The 20370-nt window shown below is 38.7% G+C and overlaps 2 protein-coding genes across 4 annotated transcripts in view; one reads left to right on the top strand and one right to left on the bottom strand.

Moving 5' to 3' along the window:
• The window catches only part of MED12L (mediator complex subunit 12L), a 300960-nt gene that overhangs the window by 132776 nt on the left and 147814 nt on the right, over positions 1-20370 (bottom strand). The window lies entirely within an intron of this gene.
• Positions 5093-10074, top strand: GPR87 (G protein-coupled receptor 87). The gene is made up of 2 exons (XM_045029737.1): positions 5093-5126; positions 9038-10074. The coding sequence occupies exons 1-2, from the start codon at positions 5093-5095 to the stop codon at positions 10072-10074; spliced, it is 1071 nt and encodes a 356-aa protein (XP_044885672.1).

Raw genomic sequence — 20370 nt, 5'->3', positions numbered from 1 at the left:
TAGCATACCAGGGAGGATGCTGCAAATGTCCAGCCAATCTGTAGTGCAAAAGGGTAAGAGAATCTGATCCAGGGTGTATTTTTTTTTCTTTTATTATCTCTCTGAACTGCAGTTTCATTAGAATGTAATGGCAGTCTCCTTAGTTATACCTAGAAATAGGAACCATTTTACCATCTGCAGAAAACTTCTTGTACAGTACAAAATACCCTGTTTGGTCTCTTAGTTCCTCCTTGGATTTCCCCTCAACCCTCACCTCATCTCCTCTTAAGCTCCTCCAACACCACACTTTATCACTCAACCACAGAGCAGAAGAAGTTCCTCAATTGGCCTCATCACAGAACAGCTTTCTTGATTCTCTTCAATCCCATCTTGCAGCCACCTCTTCTCACTGGCGCTGAGTTTCTAACACTAGGAAATATTGAGTGACAATTTGATGGCTCAGGGCAGAGATAACGGACACCTCCTATGGAAGTCTAAGCAGAAGCACCAAGTATTATACAGACAGGTACATTGAACTGTTCTCTGATCTCTGAAAGGTGGTCTCTCCAGGTCTGAGTTGAGGCACATAGCTGTGGTACCAGGAGAAGCTCACACTGTAGCTTGTCCAGGCTGCATTGTTTCCTAGATAAAAAAGACTCATCTTTGGGACTATCCATCTAGCGTCTCTCTCAATCACAAAACTCACTTTTATAAACAAAACCCTCCACAAATCCTTCCCTCAAGTCTCTTAGTTTCCCAGGTGCAAACATTTGCCCTGAAACTTAGGCATTCAACTTTTCTTGACCTCTTAACAAATGACAGCTACAAACATTACCTGGTAACACGTCATACAATGTGTATGCTATACTTAACTTGTATTTGAATGGAGTAATTGATTTTTTTACTGTAATTTCTACAGCTCTCAAAAGTGTGCTAATCTCTTAACAATAAAAATACAAAGGCATGGTCTCGGATGATCCATTTTGGACATTACACAGCTAGTAAAAGTAACAAACAGTAGCAGTTAGGGGCCCCTAGAAGATCACAAAAATAAGATCATATGGTTACTCAGTTATGTTGCATGAACATCCCAAGAGTCCCATTAAAGATTGTTTGTTTGTTTTTTCCCCTTAAATGACAAATTAAGATTTCTTATAGACAACATAGAACAAGTGTATTATGAAGGACCTGAGCAGCAGAGGGGAAGGTAGAGTGGTCTGGTTCATGGATTCGACAGGACACTCCAAGCACAAGGGGCAGCACAGAGAAAGGCACAGGGATGGGAGAGGAAGAAGGAAACAAAGGAAGCATTGGGGCTTGCGCCAGTGGTGGAGTGGGACAAGGGTGCTTGCAAAAGTAATGTGCACAAATATACTGTATTACATTGCAACCTAACCTGTTTTCTTTTAAAAAACTTTGTGTATTAATGTTTTCCATTAAAAAGCTTGTAAAGAATTGGTTCTGTTAGGTAACAAAATGAACATACATACAGCCAGCCAATGATACATTTAATATTCAATCTCTTTTTTCCCCACTTTTTAAACACTTAGTTCACCTACAAACCAATGTGAATGGTGATGACTAGAATTGGAAAATGCAATATATCAACAAAGTTATACTGTAGTACTCAAGTTTCACATTTTAAAAAAATTTAAACAGATATTAGAGACTTATGACCTAACATATGCAATCTAGTCCAGGGAAAACAAAATTTGTAAGAAAATAGAAAAGTAGTGAATTAAAGATCAGGAAAAGAGCAATGAGATTTACAGATGCAGATTTCCCTCCACATATTTTCTAAAACTCTCTTCCTTGCGCTACATTTCCGAAACAGGTCAGGGAACTCAAAGCTGTAGTAATTAGAAACACTATTGACTCATCCCATATCTCCCTATGTAATCTCTTATAACCTCATATGAGAATTTAAATCATAGGTTACATCTACCATGCACATAAACTAGTCTATCAACATTGGTAGTAAAAGATTGCATCATCTATGCAACAATATGTACTTAACCTACATTTATTGCAACTGCCAACCTTTTATTTTTACTGGCACTAAACACACACACACCCCCAGCCAACCAGAGACAAACCACAAAAATGCTAAAAAGTTTGCTTTAAGGTCGAACTGAATAAAAGTGCAGGTTCTACTGAACCCTTAAGAGTGACAGCTAAATAGGTATGAAGGACCCATGGAATAGCAGGATTTTTACTATAGATGTACAGATATGCATAAGATGAGAGGTATGACACTTGAATGGAATGAAATTGGACTAGGGGAGGGAAAAAAAAGACTAACTCAAGCTTAGATAACTGGCAATAAACAAGTGTAAGAAGGTGGAGATCAACCTTGTCCATCAAGAAATTCCATTTATATGGAAGAAAAAGGGTCTGTTTCAAGAGTGGACAAAGTTAGTCACCAACTAAATGAGACCCTGTAGTATTCCATCAAGATCTGCCCCCTTTTTTATAGAGAGGAGAGGAAGGAGGAGACTCTTCATTTCCAAATCTAAGGGTGAAACAATATGTGGAAGAATGTGAATTCTCCTGGGATTATTATATTTCTTCCCACACCATGAGCAGGATGACATTTCCTGTAATATGAGCTGCTTTAAAGCAAAGAAGTGAAGAAGTATACTAGGGTAAGAACATAACAGCCATACTGGGTCAGACCAAAGGTTCATCTAGCCAGTATCCTGTCTTTTGACACTGGCCAGTGCCAGGTGCCCCAAAGGAAATGAACAGAACAGGTAATCACCAAGCGAACCATCCCCTGTCACCCATTCCCTGCTTTTGGCAAACAGAGGGTTGGGACACCATCCCTGCCCAACCTAGCTAATAGCCGTGGATGAACCTATCCTTCATGAATGTATCTAGTTCTTTTTTGAATCCTGTTTTAGTCTTCGCCTTAGCAACATCCTCTGGCAAAGAAAGAGTTCTACAGGTTGATGGTGCGTTATGTGATGAAATACTTCCTTTTGTTTGTTTTAAACCTGCTGCCTATTAATTTCATTTGGTGGCCCCTAGTTCTCAAAGATAAGCATACAGTTCTTATTCATCGACCCCACCCTCCTACTGAGATACCTCATTACACATAAGTTGTCTCTCCTGACTAACACTTGTTGACTTGACAGAATTCCACCAAAGGCAAAGATGCCTTTTCTTCAGAACATCTATATGGAGCCTTAACTCTAAGCAGTATGATTTCTTCACAACTGTACTACTTCAAAACATGTGCTTCCCTAACTAGACAGATAATCATTATCCAAAAACCCCATTAAATTGATAAGATGTTTGTGGGAGGGATGATCTTTTTGTTATGCATCTGTACAGCTCCTAGCTCAATGGGATCTTGATTGGAGCCTCTAGGTGCCATCACAATAGAAATAATCATAGTGAAGCTCATCAGATAGAAGAGTTCCCTTTAAGAGATTCAAGCCCTAGAGTTCCCAGAAGACAACGTTTTATCAGAGAGGTGTTACAGTCAAGACTTTCACTTCTGTAAAGTGTTTGTTGTTGTTTATTTTGTTGTTGCTACTGCTTCCTGTCCATATTTTGGTACTTCCTATAACTGTTCTAAAATCAAAGGCATATAGACAAAAGGATAAGAAAGTTTTAAACAGGAGAGGGATATTTATTGATTCTCTAAGGTTTGTTCCTGGCTGGCTTGTAGGAGGAGCAATTATAGGGTCCAGAGCCATAAGAAAGTCCAAGGTATTATTTCAAGAGAGAGGATACAGTAGGGCCTGAGCAGCTACTTTGTCTGACAAACGGTGCTACAGGACTTGGAATTCCCTGGCTGACTACACTTTCACCATGCTCTATGCAGCTGGAAAAGCTCTCCTTGAGGACTGTATTACAGAGAATCCCTCATCTGATTGATGTTCTGGGCAAGAATCATCAAACTCTCTTTAGGATTCACTTATAAAACCCAAAGGCTGAACAGATGTAAGAGCTGGGATGCTGTCATTTTTGTCACCTGAAAAGAATTACCCCACACTAGCCACTTGTGGGGATAGGCCATGACCGTAACCCTGTTTCCAGAGGTGACTTTCTACAACTGCTATGAACTCAGTAAGTGAATGAGAGGCAAAAGGAGAGCGTGTAACATTAGAGATGTAGGTTGCCGAGGGAGCACAGGAGGAATTGTTGGTGCTAGAGTCTCATCAGTAGATGCAGGTAAGCATGTCAGAGACCTATGGATTGTAATACACCATACAAACCACAAGGAAGTGTGCAAAAAAAATTAAAATTTCCAAAAAAAAGATAAAACACACCACACTCCCTATATTAAGTCAAGAGCTAATGATATCACACACACTATATTTATATATGTATAACACCACAGATGTATACTGTGGCTGTGTATTAAATTTTTTAATTTGAAAAATAAAAGATATTGCACTTAACATACATTTTTCTAAGTATTTTTCTTCACACGAGATATAGTCAGTATTTTACTCGGGTACCTTCTTTTTTTCCTTGCAGTTTATCCATAGAGGGCATATAAAGGTTTAATATGTTGAGACAGAAAGCCATTAGAGGCAACAGCCCAAACTGGCCACCGGGAATTCCAAAATTGAGAACAGACTTAAGCATGTGTTCTTCCAAGAAAGGAATGGGCATAAAGCCAAGGTTCTTCCATCTAGACAGAAGATGTCCATTGCAAGGGCAGCTCATAAGGAAGGGAAACAATTGTTGAAGTAGCAACGAAGGGCATTTCAGTAGTTAGGACAACAGACTGAGCGAAGTGAGGTAGTTATGTTTGAATATTAGCATATGTCTGTACGTCAATCCATGCTGGGGTTCAATACTTTAAAAGATGCTTAGGTGTAGTGAGGGAAGTCAGGAGTAAAGAATTAGGAAATACTTCAATGGAAGAATACCTATAAAGTGTTCAGACAACCAGCTGTCTGTGTTCTCTGATCAGTTTTGTTTCTGAAATGCTGGATGTTGCTGTTGCACAAAAACTTCTGCTTATTTTTAATTATTTTTTATTTCCTATATTTTTCAGAAGTTAAAGCTGGTATAGCCCAGGCTGAGTCCAAGGACCATGAACCCTGCCTCCCCTGAAAAGTATTTCAGTTGAAAACCAACAGCAACAAAAATAATGGGGTTCAACTTGTCATATGCAAAAACACCAGGTAAATTCGAAAGAATTCTCAAAAGTTGGAACTAACTGAGAAGAGTTCATAGTATCCCCTATTTGGAAGTAGTTACTATCAAGAGCAATATTTTTTAAAAATAAGTCCTTTAAAAAAATGTTATCAAAATATTGTCAGATATTTCCTCAATGGATTTCCAATCTCATTTAATACACCATAGAAGTTCAAGGTAGAGACAATTTTAAACAATATTATTATTTGCTATTATTTTTTAGAAGAAACATTGAGATAAATGAATAATTACAAAATTAAATGTTAGCCATTTGATCACAAATATTTGAGATTAAAATCCACAATGACTATAATTTTGTGCTTTGTAAATTTAAGTAAATTGCATTTCATATTTAGCAATTTAATAAGGGCCAAACAGAATTCTCATCTTCCTGATTCTGGGTGAATATATCATTTTAAATAAAAGACAATGTTCTGCTATGACAAAGAGCCAAAAGATAACATATAATTAAGATCAACAGTGCACTCCCAGTGTACTGGTAAGTATAACAGATAAACTCTGATTATACTGCACTTGCACAGGTTGTGTCAGCTAAATCTTTACACACCTACATAAGCCATGATATCAGCACTACAAAACATAGGACCTAATCCTGTGAGATGCTGAGCACTCAGCTCCCCTTGGAGTCAAAGGGAGTTAATGTCAATCACTACCTTAATATGACCTGGTCTGTAATTATTAATTTTAATAGATTGATACAAATATTCCTCTGTACAGTTAGAGTCCACCTTAATTAGTTTGCTAAATGCGCCAAAAAAATCTATTAGATTTGCCACTTTTCCTTATGGCCTATCTGCCATTCATTTATGTTCTTGCTCAGAATACTGTACAATCTATTCATTATTCTAAAAAAAAAACGTATTTTAGGTCATAAATGTACAGTATTGTCTCTACAAATACTTAATTTTCCTTCCAACTTTTGAAAAGCAGCATTACAATTCTTTAAAATGTCCTGTTGCTGGTCAAAATAATAGGCACAGACAGGTAAAGGTACTGCACTTTGCCACTTCATCTATGGGTATGTCCATACTACCCGCCGCATCGGCGGGTAGCAATCGACTTCTCGGAGTTCGATATATCACATCTCATCTAGACGCGATATATCGAACTCCGAACGTGCTCCCATCGACTCCGGAACTCCACCACCGACGGGGGAGCCACGGACTTCGATCCCGCGCCGTGAGGACGGGTAAGTAGTTCGAACTAAGGTAGTTCGACTTCAGCTACGCTATTCGCGTAGCTGCTATGCTATTCACGTAGCTGAAGTTGCGTACCTTAGTTCGACACCACCCCCCGGTGTAGACCAGGCCTTAGTATGGCCTCAGGCACTTAACCTCTCTTGACTCAATTCTCAGTTCTGGTTCTGCTCAGAGCAGATGCAGGTAATCAACAGAAGTGGCAGAAAGCCACTCTATTCAGAGGCTGGTAAGTGGCTGCTTTGACCTCCATCGGGCTACTTTGGCACATGACTAGTTGTCTATGGTGCTATGGACTATTCCAACAGCCAGGAACAACCGGAGCACAGAGATGGTCTGACTTACTTTTTATGAGGATGGGGGTCCTAGTGTGGCCACTGTGCTACACTTATGGACCTTACTCCTTACCCTTTACAACAAAAGAATTTCCCAGTGATTGGCTCCACTGTGTTTATGGCCTCTGCACCAGTGAGCACAACAAAGAATTGCACCCTCGGTATCTCAATCTCTTTCCATCTGTTAAATGGAAATAATAATGCCCCTAATCTGTCTGACAGCACTATTTTGATGAACAAATGCTAGTACAGTATTTTGGAGATTTAAAGCGCTATGCAGAAGTGTTTGATTATAATATAACAGCAAAAATAGGTCACAATTTCATTAAACAATGACAGTAAGATACTACATCTATATCTTGCAGTGGAGAATAAACCTGTTAGCTGGGTAATTCCACCCAAATACCCTGATTACTTACCTAGTAGATCACACGGCCTTTTATATGGGTGCCAAGCCATCATTCCACCCACAAATTCTACGGCCTTGCACATCTAATGTAAATCTTGTGCCAATAGAAATCACCCATTCTCACACTGTCCTAGCTGAGCCCTGCAAGAACAGGGTGCAGCACGGAAGAGACTGGCTCTCCTATGCAACTGAGGTACCCATTAGGATCATGCAATTTCAGTGCATTATTCCATTCAGGCTTAAACCCTAGCACTGTTCAGGCAGAGACCATCATCTCTCTTCCAATGGATCTTACACCAAGCATGTCTACTCAGAGGACAGAAAGATATTTTCAACCTGAAAGATAGCACACTGTTTATTCCCTATTTCATGCCTCAGTGCACTCACTCACCCCACAAAAAATTAATTGAAGAGACAAACTCACCTTAGCTGGAATTTTGAACTGGGAATGTATTTTTAAGTGTAACAGTACACTGTGGTTTAAACTATCACCGTAGATTTCTTAGCTACAAAAGCCAATGCAAAGTTATTAAAAAAAAGTTTCATACACATGTGTGCATCCCGCTTCTTTTTTACTTTACAGCAGAATTTAATAGTGATTGCAAACACACATTTTCTTCAGAAATTATCCAACGAGTAACAGAAGTTCAATTACTATATTTCTTATATGAGAACTCTCCTGAGATTTTTGCTAATAGGGCAATGAAGGAAGTTTTCCTAAGCTATCCGAAAAATATTTGCTGTAGTAGCTCAGCTGCAGGAGATGAAAGCTTGAAGTATCAGGAAAGTTATCTTTAGAAAGTCCTCCATGCATTCAGTTTATACAAAATAGATTCATTCAAACCATGATTCTTTCAGTGTATTTCATTTGGCCTGCTAGTAAAAGTAAATAAAAGTAGTACACCAGTGAGAAACAAAATGGGGGCCCTTGACAGGGAGGAGAGAACTCCTCAACTCCAATTTCAGCACCTTACACCGCTATCCTCTGTGGTCTAGACAAATCTCTTAGGATTCGATCCTACAAGCCCTTGCAGGGTGCAGAGGAGAAAAATCATCGACAATACAAGGGTGCTCAGACTAGGGGTGCTGGGGGGTGCAGCAGCACCACCTGGCTTGAAGTGGTTTCCATCATACACAGTTTTGTTCAATGGCATTCAGCACTCCACTATAAAAATTGTTCCAATGCCATTGTGACAGTACAACCCATGCTTGTGTGGCAGGTGCACCAGCCTCCATTGCTCAAGGCAAAGAAATATATATCACACCTCCATATGGCCGGGGCTGTAGCAACATGCTTGAAAAAGTTTGATGCTTGAAAAAATGGATAGCCTGGCTAGAAGCTGATCTTTCAGAGCTTCACCTGCCCCCAACCTCACTAGACAGTGAAGCATACTGTGCCAAGCTCAGCAGCCCTCCTTCCTCTGAGCAGCTCCCTTAACCTTTCTGCCACCGTTTCTTAACTTGTCAATGTAGGGTTAATACTGGGGATGTATGGGATCCCTACCTCATAATGCGGTAACAGAGATGTAGGGATTTTTGTAACATGCTTTAAGGACCGAAGTATTCTATAGAAAAAGACAAGTATTGCTGTTACTAATTAAAGGAGAAAGTCAAAATGCATGATCAGTTTTAGCCATATTCATAGGTTTTTTCTATCAAATTGCAGAACTGTCCTTATGTTCCAGCAGCCTGGAAAACCAATGCCTACAGTATTCTGATTTATTGTGGCTAACAAGTGCTATATGCTTTTATTTTAAAATGTATAATATTAAAGGATATTGTATTAAAGAAGTTCATGTTTTCTAAACTGGTTTGTCCGAGAATCATTTGGGCTCAGCCGAAGACAATAACATCACAAGCCTTGGAGAACAGCTGCTACAATCATTTATACAACTGTCAAAACATACTTACATTATTTCTTTCCATCATTCCTATAGATTATCACCTGGGCCAAGACGACGTTATTTCAACTAATTCCACAACAGGTCTACTTGGGAACTCCACACAAAATGAATTTACAACCATTGTTCTGCCAGTGCTTTACCTCATCATATTCCTGGCAAGCATCTTACTGAATGGTCTAGCAGTATGGATTTTCTTCCACATCAGAAACAAAACAAGTTTTATCTTTTACCTCAAAAACATTGTGGTTGCAGACCTCCTAATGACACTGACATTTCCATTTAAAATAATTCAGGACTCGAGACTGGGACCATTGCACTTTAACTTTTTTCTATGCCGATATTCCACAGTTTTGTTTTATGCAAACATGTATACTACGATTGTGTTTCTTGGACTCATTAGCATTGACCGGTATCTGAAAGTGGTAAAGCCATTTGGGGATTCCAGAATGTACAGTATTACTTTCACTAAGATTTTGTCTGCATGTGTTTGGGTTGTTATGGCTTTTCTAGCCTTACCAAATTTGATTCTCACCAATGAATATCCAACAAAGAAAAATGTAGATGATTGCATAAAACTTAAAACTCCCTTGGGAGTAAAATGGCATGAAGCAGTCATTTATATCAATACCTGTATGTTTGTAGCAGTACTTATAGTACTAATAGGATGTTACATTGCTATATCCAGGTACATATACAAATCAAGCAAGCAATTTATTAGCTCATCAAGCAGAAAACGAAAACACAACCAAAGCATAAGAGTTGTTGTGGCTGTATTTTTTACATGCTTTCTCCCATATCATTTGTGTAGAATACCCTTTACTTTTAGCCACATAGATAAACTTTTAGATGATTCAGCACATAAAATTCTGTACTACTGCGAGGAAATGACACTTTTCCTGTCTGCATGTAATGTATGTCTGGATCCAATCATCTACTTTTTCATGTGTAGATCATTTTCACGAAGGCTGTTCAAGAAATCAAATATGCGAACCAGGAGTGAAAGTATCAGGTCACTTCAAAGCGTCAGAAGATCAGAAGTTCGCATATATCATGAATACACGGATGTGTGAGGTTATCCTCACAGAGACTTTTGTTCATTTGCAAGAATATATTTGTAAAGCATGTAAATAATAAAATAACTTTTGATTATCTGTGTGCTTGACATATATTTAGCCAAACAAAATCTGAATATGCATATTAATTTAGTAATGACCAGCGGTTTACTTCTTATTCACTTCAACTTTTTAATAGCTATCCTTAATTAAAAAAAAAAATTACACTGAAAGACCAGGATAACAGACTCTAATATTCACCAGGTAGAAGTTTTTTAGGCCACCAGAAAGCAGCAGCATTTATGTACCTTAAATTACTGACTAAGAGCAATCTCACTAACCCATAGGTATTATTATTCCTTCTGGCTTGAAGTTTGTTTAATTAGCTCCACTGACTATCCCACTTAAAAATTGGAAGGAAAATGTTTAATACCAACCTTTATTCTCATTGAATCCCTGCCTATACTCGGCACTTCTCTGTAGAAACGAGCAAGACACTAAAGGCAACATCTTACCCTGACCCCGTTAAAGGGAGGTGCAAGAGGGTGGGCAGTACAGAATTCCCAGCTCGCACTGCTAGTACTAAACCAGATGGGTCAGTGGGATTAGAGGCAATATGTTCCTTATTGCAGCTCAGAAACAGAGCAGAACGTGCACAATCTTGGCTGCCTGCACATATGTATGATGGCTGGACTAGGAGCATGCCCTGGGCACATCTGGGGGATAGAGCACCAGCAAGTACATTTCTATCTGAGATCTTAAGATGATGATAGGAAGGTATCAGGCCTGGATCCTGGGGTGACAGATAAGAGGCTCCATATGTTGTATTTTCACCAAACAATAAAGTACAGCATTTTGCCCCTGAAGTACAGCTGAGGAGTCAAATTCTTTTTAGCCAGCTAGCAGGGAAATAGCCATAGGGAGGGGATGGTTTTATCTTGCTGGAAACTAATTCCTGTGCTGCTGTGCGATACCCTAGGTGTAATTCCTGCCCCCAGCTTTTTTCTTTTTTTTTAATTTTTAAATGCCTCAGATCAAATCATACAATGAAATAAAACTAAAAATATTATACTTCCCTCTGTGCTAGACATACTGCTATATTGTATGACACATGAAAGAAGACTGTAATAACTTCAGCTCAGTGCTAAGAAAGTTAGTTATGTGTGCAAGAGGTGCAGGATTAAATTTTAATGGATCAAAGGTTTAGCAACAGATTCCGCTTAGTTTACAAGTAGACAAGTTACACAGCACCATCTAGAGGAGACACCTTTTTCTATTTTCAATATATCTAGCTCTCCAAGATTTATAAAGTGACAATCACAGTATTATCTAGATTCAAACCTACCATCTGAATCAAACAAATAGAGCTTTTCATTTCATCTTGATTTATGGATTTCAGACTGATGACCTAACTTAATTTTGTGTCTGTTTTTTTTTTTAAAACAAGGAACGATTATAGTAATAGACTTAAAAAAAAATACAAAAAAAAATCATTTCCCCAGTTGTCCCCACACTCACCCCCCAGACTTTACTGAGAAAAGCACAATAAAGATGTCATGGTTGGCAAAAGAAAAGATTCATTTGAAACAATCGCTTCTACTGAAAATCGATGTATGAATGTTTGAACACTAAACAAAAAAGTTGCAGAGGTTTCACACTGTTGCCTTGTGTGTGCATAGTACAGCATGAACAAAAACTTAAGAAACTGCTCCTGTGAGGTGCTGAGCAACTTAACTCCCAGTGATGACAATGAGAGCTACGGAATCTCAACAAACGTACGATTGGACCCCACATTTTCAAATCATTCACAGAAAAAGATGGCACTCTCTTCTTTACTATACTTTTGTCTTGTAAAATGAGTACAGCGTCTATTTCGGCATACAAGGGTCTAGATATATGCTCACTCACACATGCATTTCAAGCTCTAGATTTTTTTGGCGAAGGCAAAATATAATATCGTGCATGCAAGCAGGTGAAATTCACCTTTTGGAGAAGAGCTCCCATAATGCCCTCTGTGCCATGGGATACACATATTGTCCCTTCACAGGGGCTATTACTCCAAACTGTGAAATACATGTGATCCAGAACAGTATAATAGTGGATGTGTAAGGAAAGAGCTGAGATAATTCGTGGGGGATAGGGAAAGGGAAGCTGCACAGAGCATCAATTAGTGTATCAGAACGTGCCAAAATGAAGGGTGCTAACTAATGAATTATTCCAGATGATTGAAAAATATGTGGGGAATCCTTTTAAGTTGAACCCCACACAAACTTTGTGAGCCAGCACTTTTTACCTTGAATGGACACCGACAAGCCTTATGTTTGTGAACTGGTCAGTCCATCATTTAATTCAGATGGTCCACATTCTAAAGTAACAATGCTCTTAAGGGTACATTTTCAAAGCAATGTACAGGGTTTTAGCCACATGACACATATTGACTAACATATTATCCCCATACTAAGTAGTATGAGCTACTTTTAAAATGCAGTCAAAACAGCAGTGATCTTACCTACCAATTAACAATTTGAAATAATTAGAAAAGGGTAAGTATACAATGAATCTCAGAGTTATAAGGAATTACTATATTGCATATTGGGATACAATGCTCACAGACGCATTCTTCAATGAGGGTTAAAATGTGGCTAACAATAATACATCATAATTTCTCCTTTATCATATATTTTCAACACTATTGATATTCTGATTTATAAGCTTCTCTTGCATTTTTCCCATATGTTTAAATCGCTAGTGCCATTTTATCACTGAGAGATAGAGTATGACAAAGAGGCTGTGTAAAAATTAATAATCCTGATGAGACAAAACACCTAAGCTTAAATTTACTTTGTGGCTAGAGAAGAAGCAAGTTTGGAACAGGGGGAAACACATATATGCATAGATAAAATGAGCTCTGTAAAGAATGAATGGAGAATTTAAAATGGGGGCTTGGGGTTTTTAAATGACAGAAGTTTTGGAATTTAGAAAGCACACAGACAGTTATAAGTTATGGAACAGACTTCATATCTAGATCCTCCTCCTTTGGACAGTCTTCATTTTTTCCTCAGTATCTCGACAGTTATTTGTTAGGAATTCCAAGCCTCCCTTGAAAACTTGTTTAATTATCTACAAATTTCTTTCTATTCAAAATAAAATTTTCCTTCCTGTTCCATAACTGCCGATTACTGAAAATAATCCTCACCCGGACTCCTTACCACATGCACACTTCTTTTGTGAACTACTTGTACATACTCAAAGACCTTCATAAATCTTCGCTCTTTTCTGCAGGCTATCCTAATTAAATTTTCTTTAATCTCTCCTCAGAGGTCATGATTAGTTTTTGCCCTTATGAGGATCCTCTAATTTATCAGTGTTAAATTCTGAAATACAACTCATCACAATCCTCTCTAACACTAGCCAGTATACTCCCATTCTAAATTTGTACAATTGATTCATTCTCCTCAGATGAACAATGCTACATTTGTCCTTCATGAATCTCATTTTATTGATCGCATCTCCCATTTCGCTAGTTTATCAAGTCCATGCTGAATTTGTATCATCCTCTAAAGTGTTCTCTGTCTTTCCCATGCATTTCCTACCATGCTAATTAGTTTGATCTGTGTTCATTTTCTATGCTTTTTTAAAAAATGCTTGACGTTCACAGCATTATTCAATACCCCATATCAAGATAATAGCATACTGTGTCATTAAATTAACTTGCTTTTTATTTGTTTAGACAACTGTATTATCCACTTCAAAACAATTCTGCCCAAACTCAGTTTCTCAGGAAGAATACCATAACATGGGGAATGATGTTGAATACTTTACTCAAGTCAATAAATACCATATAACACTGACTCTTTTTCTAGATAATTGATGAAATAGACACAGTTATTTTGGCTCATCAAGAACAGACTAAACAGAGTGGACCTTCAGAAGTACCTGATAAACCTACCCTCAGAGGCTGCACACTGGCAGATGAAATTCAGTACTGAGAAGTAAAACAAAATTTAAACAAAGATGCAAGGTTGTAAGAAATCATTTGAACTACTCATATCCAGGAGTACTAAATTAACTAATCACTCAAAGAAACCTAGAGGCCATTATGGATAGTTCAATGTAAACATTTTGATTCAAAAGGTAAACAAAATATTATAAAGATAGTATTATTTTCTATCCTATGTCATCACCTAAACTCCTGGAATACCCTCACCCTTGTTCAGTTCTGGTCACGGTCTAGCAGAAATAGGAGTTTAAAGATAAGCAACACAAATTATTAGAGGCAGAGAGAGTGGAAAGATCAGAAATGTTACATTAGTGAGGAGACTAATTAAATGGGACCTGACAGACTTGTACAAAATAATGGTACCGGGAAAGTAAATTGCTAGTTTTGTTTACCTTCTCTCATGATATGAGGACAAGGGAGCATTCAAAGGAACTGAAAAGCAATTTAGAAGCAATAAAAAGAAATACTTTTTATTAAAATGCCTATGGAACTCATTGTCACGACATGACTGAAGTCAAAAGCTTAGCAGAATTCAAAAGATATTAAACATTTGTATAGATAATGAGAACACTCAGAGTTTTACATTTAGGAGTCAAAATGGAAAATCAAACATAGCTGAACTCTTCCAAACTATACTTATATGAGATGCTTCCCACAGTACTATGAGCAGATGTTCCAAATGCAATCACATATGATGTCTGGACTCAGCTCCCATTTTGTGTGGTCTGAATACACACAGGCTCTGCTAGGCTACTGCTTGGCTTTGTCTCAATGAGGCCTGTATGCTCCTTTGGGCTTCTTGATATTAGCTCTCCCTTGCAGGGTTCAGATGCTCTGCTAGGTAACCTGGCATTGGCTTTTTTTGTTTGTTTATTGTGGGGAAGATCACTAGTGGTACCTCCTAAGCCCCCTCACTTATAATGTTGAAATGAGGCATTAATCACAGTACATTGTGCAAATCTCTATAATTTGATCCTCCTCCTTTCCTACCTGCTTGTGAGCAATGATATAATTAACAGTGTGGACATTTAATGTATCATCATCATTGAGGAGATGAGTTAGTACCCATGGAGATTAACAGTACACTTCTCAGAGGTATTGTTCCAGGTTCTGCAAATGCAGGCAGAGATCACTAAAATCACTGACATTAGGACACATTTTTGAGGCTCTCTCAGCAAATATCTAGAGACTTTAAAAAAAAAAAAAAGAGCTTAAGTTCTAGAGAACTAGAAGCCAGCATGAAAAGGGTGCCAGAATGCTGTACCACTGTTTACTAACCCAATCAGAGATCTGGCATTTAGACAGGATATAAAGTCCCATTCTTCAGCTGAGAAGTCAACCACAAACTTTGATTAGGAAGAAATGTTCTTCTATGAGGACACAGTTGTCTACTACAGGGTTTCTTGCATTTTCCTCTGAAGCATGTGGCTACTATCAGAGATACAATACTAGATATAATGAAGCACTGATTTGATCCAGTATGGTAATGCCTATGCATCTGTGTCACATTCCCTCTTTCCTCCCCTGACAATGAAGAAAATCAAGCAAGTTTGACGATATTTGGCTATTACAACTCCAGGTGCCAGACAGCGTAACAGGTTTTGACAAACTGGATCATTCTTCTTTTCAAATTAATTGATTTTATTATGACTACTGTTCTGTAATGCAGAAACAACTGTTGGAGTGATTTTGGTTTGGACACAGTACTTTATATATATATATGTTTTTCTTTTCTAAATTGCTTAATTCCCATTTGACAAATGATCAAACCAACACAGTAATACCAATAACCTTATCTGCGGGCACACAGAGTTAGCAGCAGACCTGGCATTACAGTTAAGAAGTTACCGACTCTTTTTTCTACTTAATCCACCAGAACAACCTGCCTTTCATTACTAGTTCATGGTCTTACCAGCTGAAGGACTAAGGCCTTGTCTACACTACCGCTTAAGCTGACATAAGTTGCGTTGCTAGGAGTGTGAAAAAACCACCCCCCTAGTGATACAACTTACATCGACTTAAAGTGGTGCCTACACTACACCATGTTGACAGGAGACGTTCTCCTGCTGACATAGCTTTTCCTTCTCATTGAGGTGGAGTAATTACGTCAACAGGAGAGAGAGCTCTCCCATCGACGTGACGCGTCTTCACCAGATGTGCTAAATCGGCACTGCTGCATCGACAAAGCGGTGCTGATTTAGCATGGTAGTGAAGACAAACCCTAAGTAAAAAACAAAACAAAAACAAAACAAAAAAACCAGCAGTAGTAATTAATTACCTGGGCAGTAGAGCTAATTGAAAGAAAATTTTGTTCCTTTTTTCAATTTGAAAATTTCAAAATTTTCTCTGCCAACTCTACCTGGAAGTGATTACTAACATCACTGCAGATTGTTTACAGTAATTACTACTTCAGTAACCATCTGAAGTGTGAAACTGCTTAAACAGCAGTATTTCACACTGTCAATACAGGCACTGTAGCCCCCCTCCCCCTTTTTTTTTTTTTTTGGAAGTGCTACTATGTAACTTTATGAAACACTATCATCATAATGGGAAAAAGTAGCAGTCAAACTAAATTTGGCTACTAGGAGCAAAAGGGATCTGCTTGTTTGCATCAAGTTCAGTAAACTGTGTAATGTTTATGTGAATTTCCTCTTCTGCAATCATATGTATTTCAGTGAGAATTAAAGCAAATTGGTTAGAGTAGAAGCAGTTTGTACAAAAATATCACCAGTCTAAACAGAAACCAATAGATTACAGGCCCCTATTGTTGAGTGTACTGATCGCTGGTAGTTTAAAGGTATCTTGTGCAGTGCACTTAAACTGCACAATCAGAAGGTGGCAATAGTCCACCATGCATTTGCTTTGCTCTACCAAAAAAAAAAAAAAAATCACCTTTTTAATGTAGAAATTACATCTGGTTGACAAATCTGACAGAACAAATTTCTCTTAGGAAAATGCAGTTTCAGCAAAATCTAAGTTTTATGGGAGCATATCTATATTTCAGAAAAGTTTTTGACAGGAAAAAGTCAAAACAATTTAAGCTCTCTCATTTCATTTCTACAATGCCAAAACATTCATTTTGACTTTTATATTAATTTGTTTATGTTCGTGTGTTATTTATATTACATACATTTAAAATAATAATGTTAAAACATAATATAAAGTATCAGAATGAACTATTGCAGAATTTCCTTCTCACTAAAAATTTCAACTTTTCATTCTGATTCAAAACTCAGACAAGTTTTGAAATATCTGAATTTCCCACAAGAAAGAAATTCCATATTCCTATCAACTTTAGTAGAAACTGAGGCGCACAAGAAATTTAGGCCTGATCCTTTAACAGGATCTGACTAGCATAGACCCTTTGTATCCCACACAGGTGTAAAGGTCCATGCTAGCAGATCATGTGGAAAGATTTGGGCTTTAAAGACAGGTGTTTACCTTCCACATTTCTTTAATATTAACAAGAGTTATAACTGAAAAAAAAGTGCAAGGGCTTGATTTTACAAGATAAGAAGCATACTTCTCAGCTCCACATCAAAGATCAAGTTCATGCCCAAAGACTGCAACAGAAACAGGAAAAGAAGCTACACTGACTAATTTATTCAACATCTGATCTACTATGATAGAAATAAACAAGGCAACATGCAGTAGGAGTACCCTTTGTTTCACAGTCTGAATAGTAATAATCATAATATTGTTTAAATTGTTTACCAAGCTGTGCTGAACAATTATAGTTTTAATGTTATACGTATACATTTCCTTTATATCTTGTTTCACAAAACCTTCCTATAGTGATCTCCTCATCTCTTATGTCTTTGTGTTTTTCTGTCCCACATTATACCATGTTTATAAGGGCCCAAATCCTCCATGCACTTTCTGTTAGGCGCAGTGCCTGTCTCATTCACTGAATACCTTTCAACTTCTCGCTCTTATAGAAAATAGCTCCCTTACTACACAACCCTAATTCTTCCTGTGCAATGAATAAGGCAGGTGTCCTGTGGAGAAAAAAAGCATGCAATCACATCATTAAAGACTGCATTATAATGTATAGGCAGAATAGGGAATGAATTAAGGTTGCACAGGCAGCCTTAATTCTGACACTTCCCATCTTTTGAGTGCTTGACTGCAATCTTAATTATGTTCTTTTAACATAGAATGCATGTACGTGTGTGTAATTTCCTAGTTTATTAAAATAGAAAGTGAAAAAAAATTCCATCATGTGGAATCATATTGATACCCACACACTGACCTCTGCCACTTGCACTAATGGAGGAACTGATTCCAGTTGTTGTAAGTTATCTTTTATGAGGACCAGCACTAGAGGGGGATGAAACATTTTGCCAGATATCTGTTGATAGCAGAGGAATGGTGAGACTGAGGAATCCTGAGTTCCATTCCAGGCTCTGGATAGGATCATACAGTAGTGAGCAGAGACTCCTCTGCCCATTTCCCCTAACCTTGACCCTTCTGCTGACCTCCTCCAACCTTGTCCCTGTGCTGCCTCTTCCTCATCCCTGGCTTCTTGTCCCAGTCCCATTCTCCTGGCCTGCCTATTACCACTCTTCACTCCTCAAGATTTTCATCCCTGTCCCACTCTCCTTGCCCAGCTGGTCCTTGCCCTCTGGCCTTCACATCCAATCTGCCTCTTCCTTTCCCTCCCACTGGCTCCCAGACCTAGTCTCCCTCCCTGGGCTCCTCTTCCATTCTCTGTTTTCCCCATTGTCCTTCCTAGGCTCCTTATCCCAGTCTCTTTGCTCAGCCAGTCTCAGTCTCCTCCCCTTCCCCAGCTCCTCACCCAACCTTAGTGTTCCCAACTTGCTCCCAGTCTACCTGCCTCCACAGACACACATTTCCCTCACTAGTTCCCAAGTCTAGCCTCCTTGCCCAGCCAGTTCCAGCCTTCCCTCTCCCTGGCCTCAAGTCACCCGCCTCCAAACTTCCAGTCTCAGATTCCTTGTCTCAGCCTTTGTCCCCTCAGCATTTGAATCAAACTTCCTCCTCCATGTTGTCTGGGTGCCAGCAAGGTAGGTCATCAACAGCACAGGAGAAACAGGCTCCCTGCTCTCAGTTCCACTGTCTGGTCCTATCCTAGCCCAGAACAGCCACTGCAGGGCAAGTCTGGCTTCACTGAAGTATCTCTGAGATGGAGCATGCACTGTCAACACAGGTAGGAGCTGAGGGGATTGAGCACACTCAGTCTAATCACACATAGGAGACTCTGAGGGCATGGAGTATGCTCAGTGGGGATGGAACATGCACAGTCCAGTCACACACACGAGCTTTGAGAGACTTGACCGTGCTCTGATCTTCACAGATTTTAGCTGCTAAAAAATCTACGATGTTTTTACTGAGCATGTACCAACTGACTTTTCAAAGATTTATAACCCAGCCAAATTTGGGCAGATTTTCACAGGGATGCAAGAAGCATCTTCCTAACGCAAAGGCCATCCTCCTGCCAAATTTCAAATCCCTGCTGCAAAGAAAAGGTACACTAGAGTTCTTCAAAGAAAAGGACACTAGAATATTTTTAATATGGAGTAAAATAAAATATTTTCCCTAGCCTCATTCTCAGAAACGGCTGAAGCATTTTTGGAGAAAAAAACAAAGACAAAAAAGTCATCCTGACACAGATATCTGGCATGGAAAATCTCAGCTCAAGTGTTTGAACTTTGATAAAGTTCTAAGAAACTGAAAAGCAGGGTCCTTTATGGGAAGCGTTGGGCAATATTTACAGGAAATGTTATCAGCCTCCACATATACACAGGTCATCAACAGCACATATACATTACATTTATTCTTCTTCTCTCTCCTCCTTCTTTGTCCAGGAACAGAGAAGATTAGATGATCGTATGATGGCTAAGGATCTGGTACCCACTTGGTTGTTGATAAAAGCCACTGCCAAATTATTGTAAAACATAACCCTTTACATCTCATCTGATCAGGATTTGAGTTAAAGCTCTTAGGACAGAGCTGTTTGGCCAACTGACACTTTATTGGAGGTCTGTACTTCCATTAACCTTGGATTAGTTTGTTCCCTAAATGAGCTTCCCTGTTCTTGGAGATGGCAAAGATTCTCTTCACTAAACTTCTCCATTTCTGACAGTCTATGACCTTCTAAGTACCCTTTGTCAACAGGACAAGGGAGTACCAGGATGATGAGTCCTGGAAATTTAGAAACTGCTGGAAAAGACATGTGGAATTTCACTCAAAACAGTATGCTAATGCAAGAGACCAATGTTCTGATCCAAGACCTCAGTCCTCTGATAGACATGACTGGAGAGCAAACCTTGTGCCCATCAACTTCTGAATCC

Source organism: Mauremys mutica, chromosome 9 (genome assembly GCF_020497125.1).
Source record: "Mauremys mutica isolate MM-2020 ecotype Southern chromosome 9, ASM2049712v1, whole genome shotgun sequence".
In the NCBI taxonomy this organism is placed as follows: Eukaryota; Metazoa; Chordata; order Testudines; family Geoemydidae; genus Mauremys; species Mauremys mutica.
Note: the sequence above shows the minus strand (reverse complement) of the source record. Positions and strands in the feature narration are given on the sequence as shown.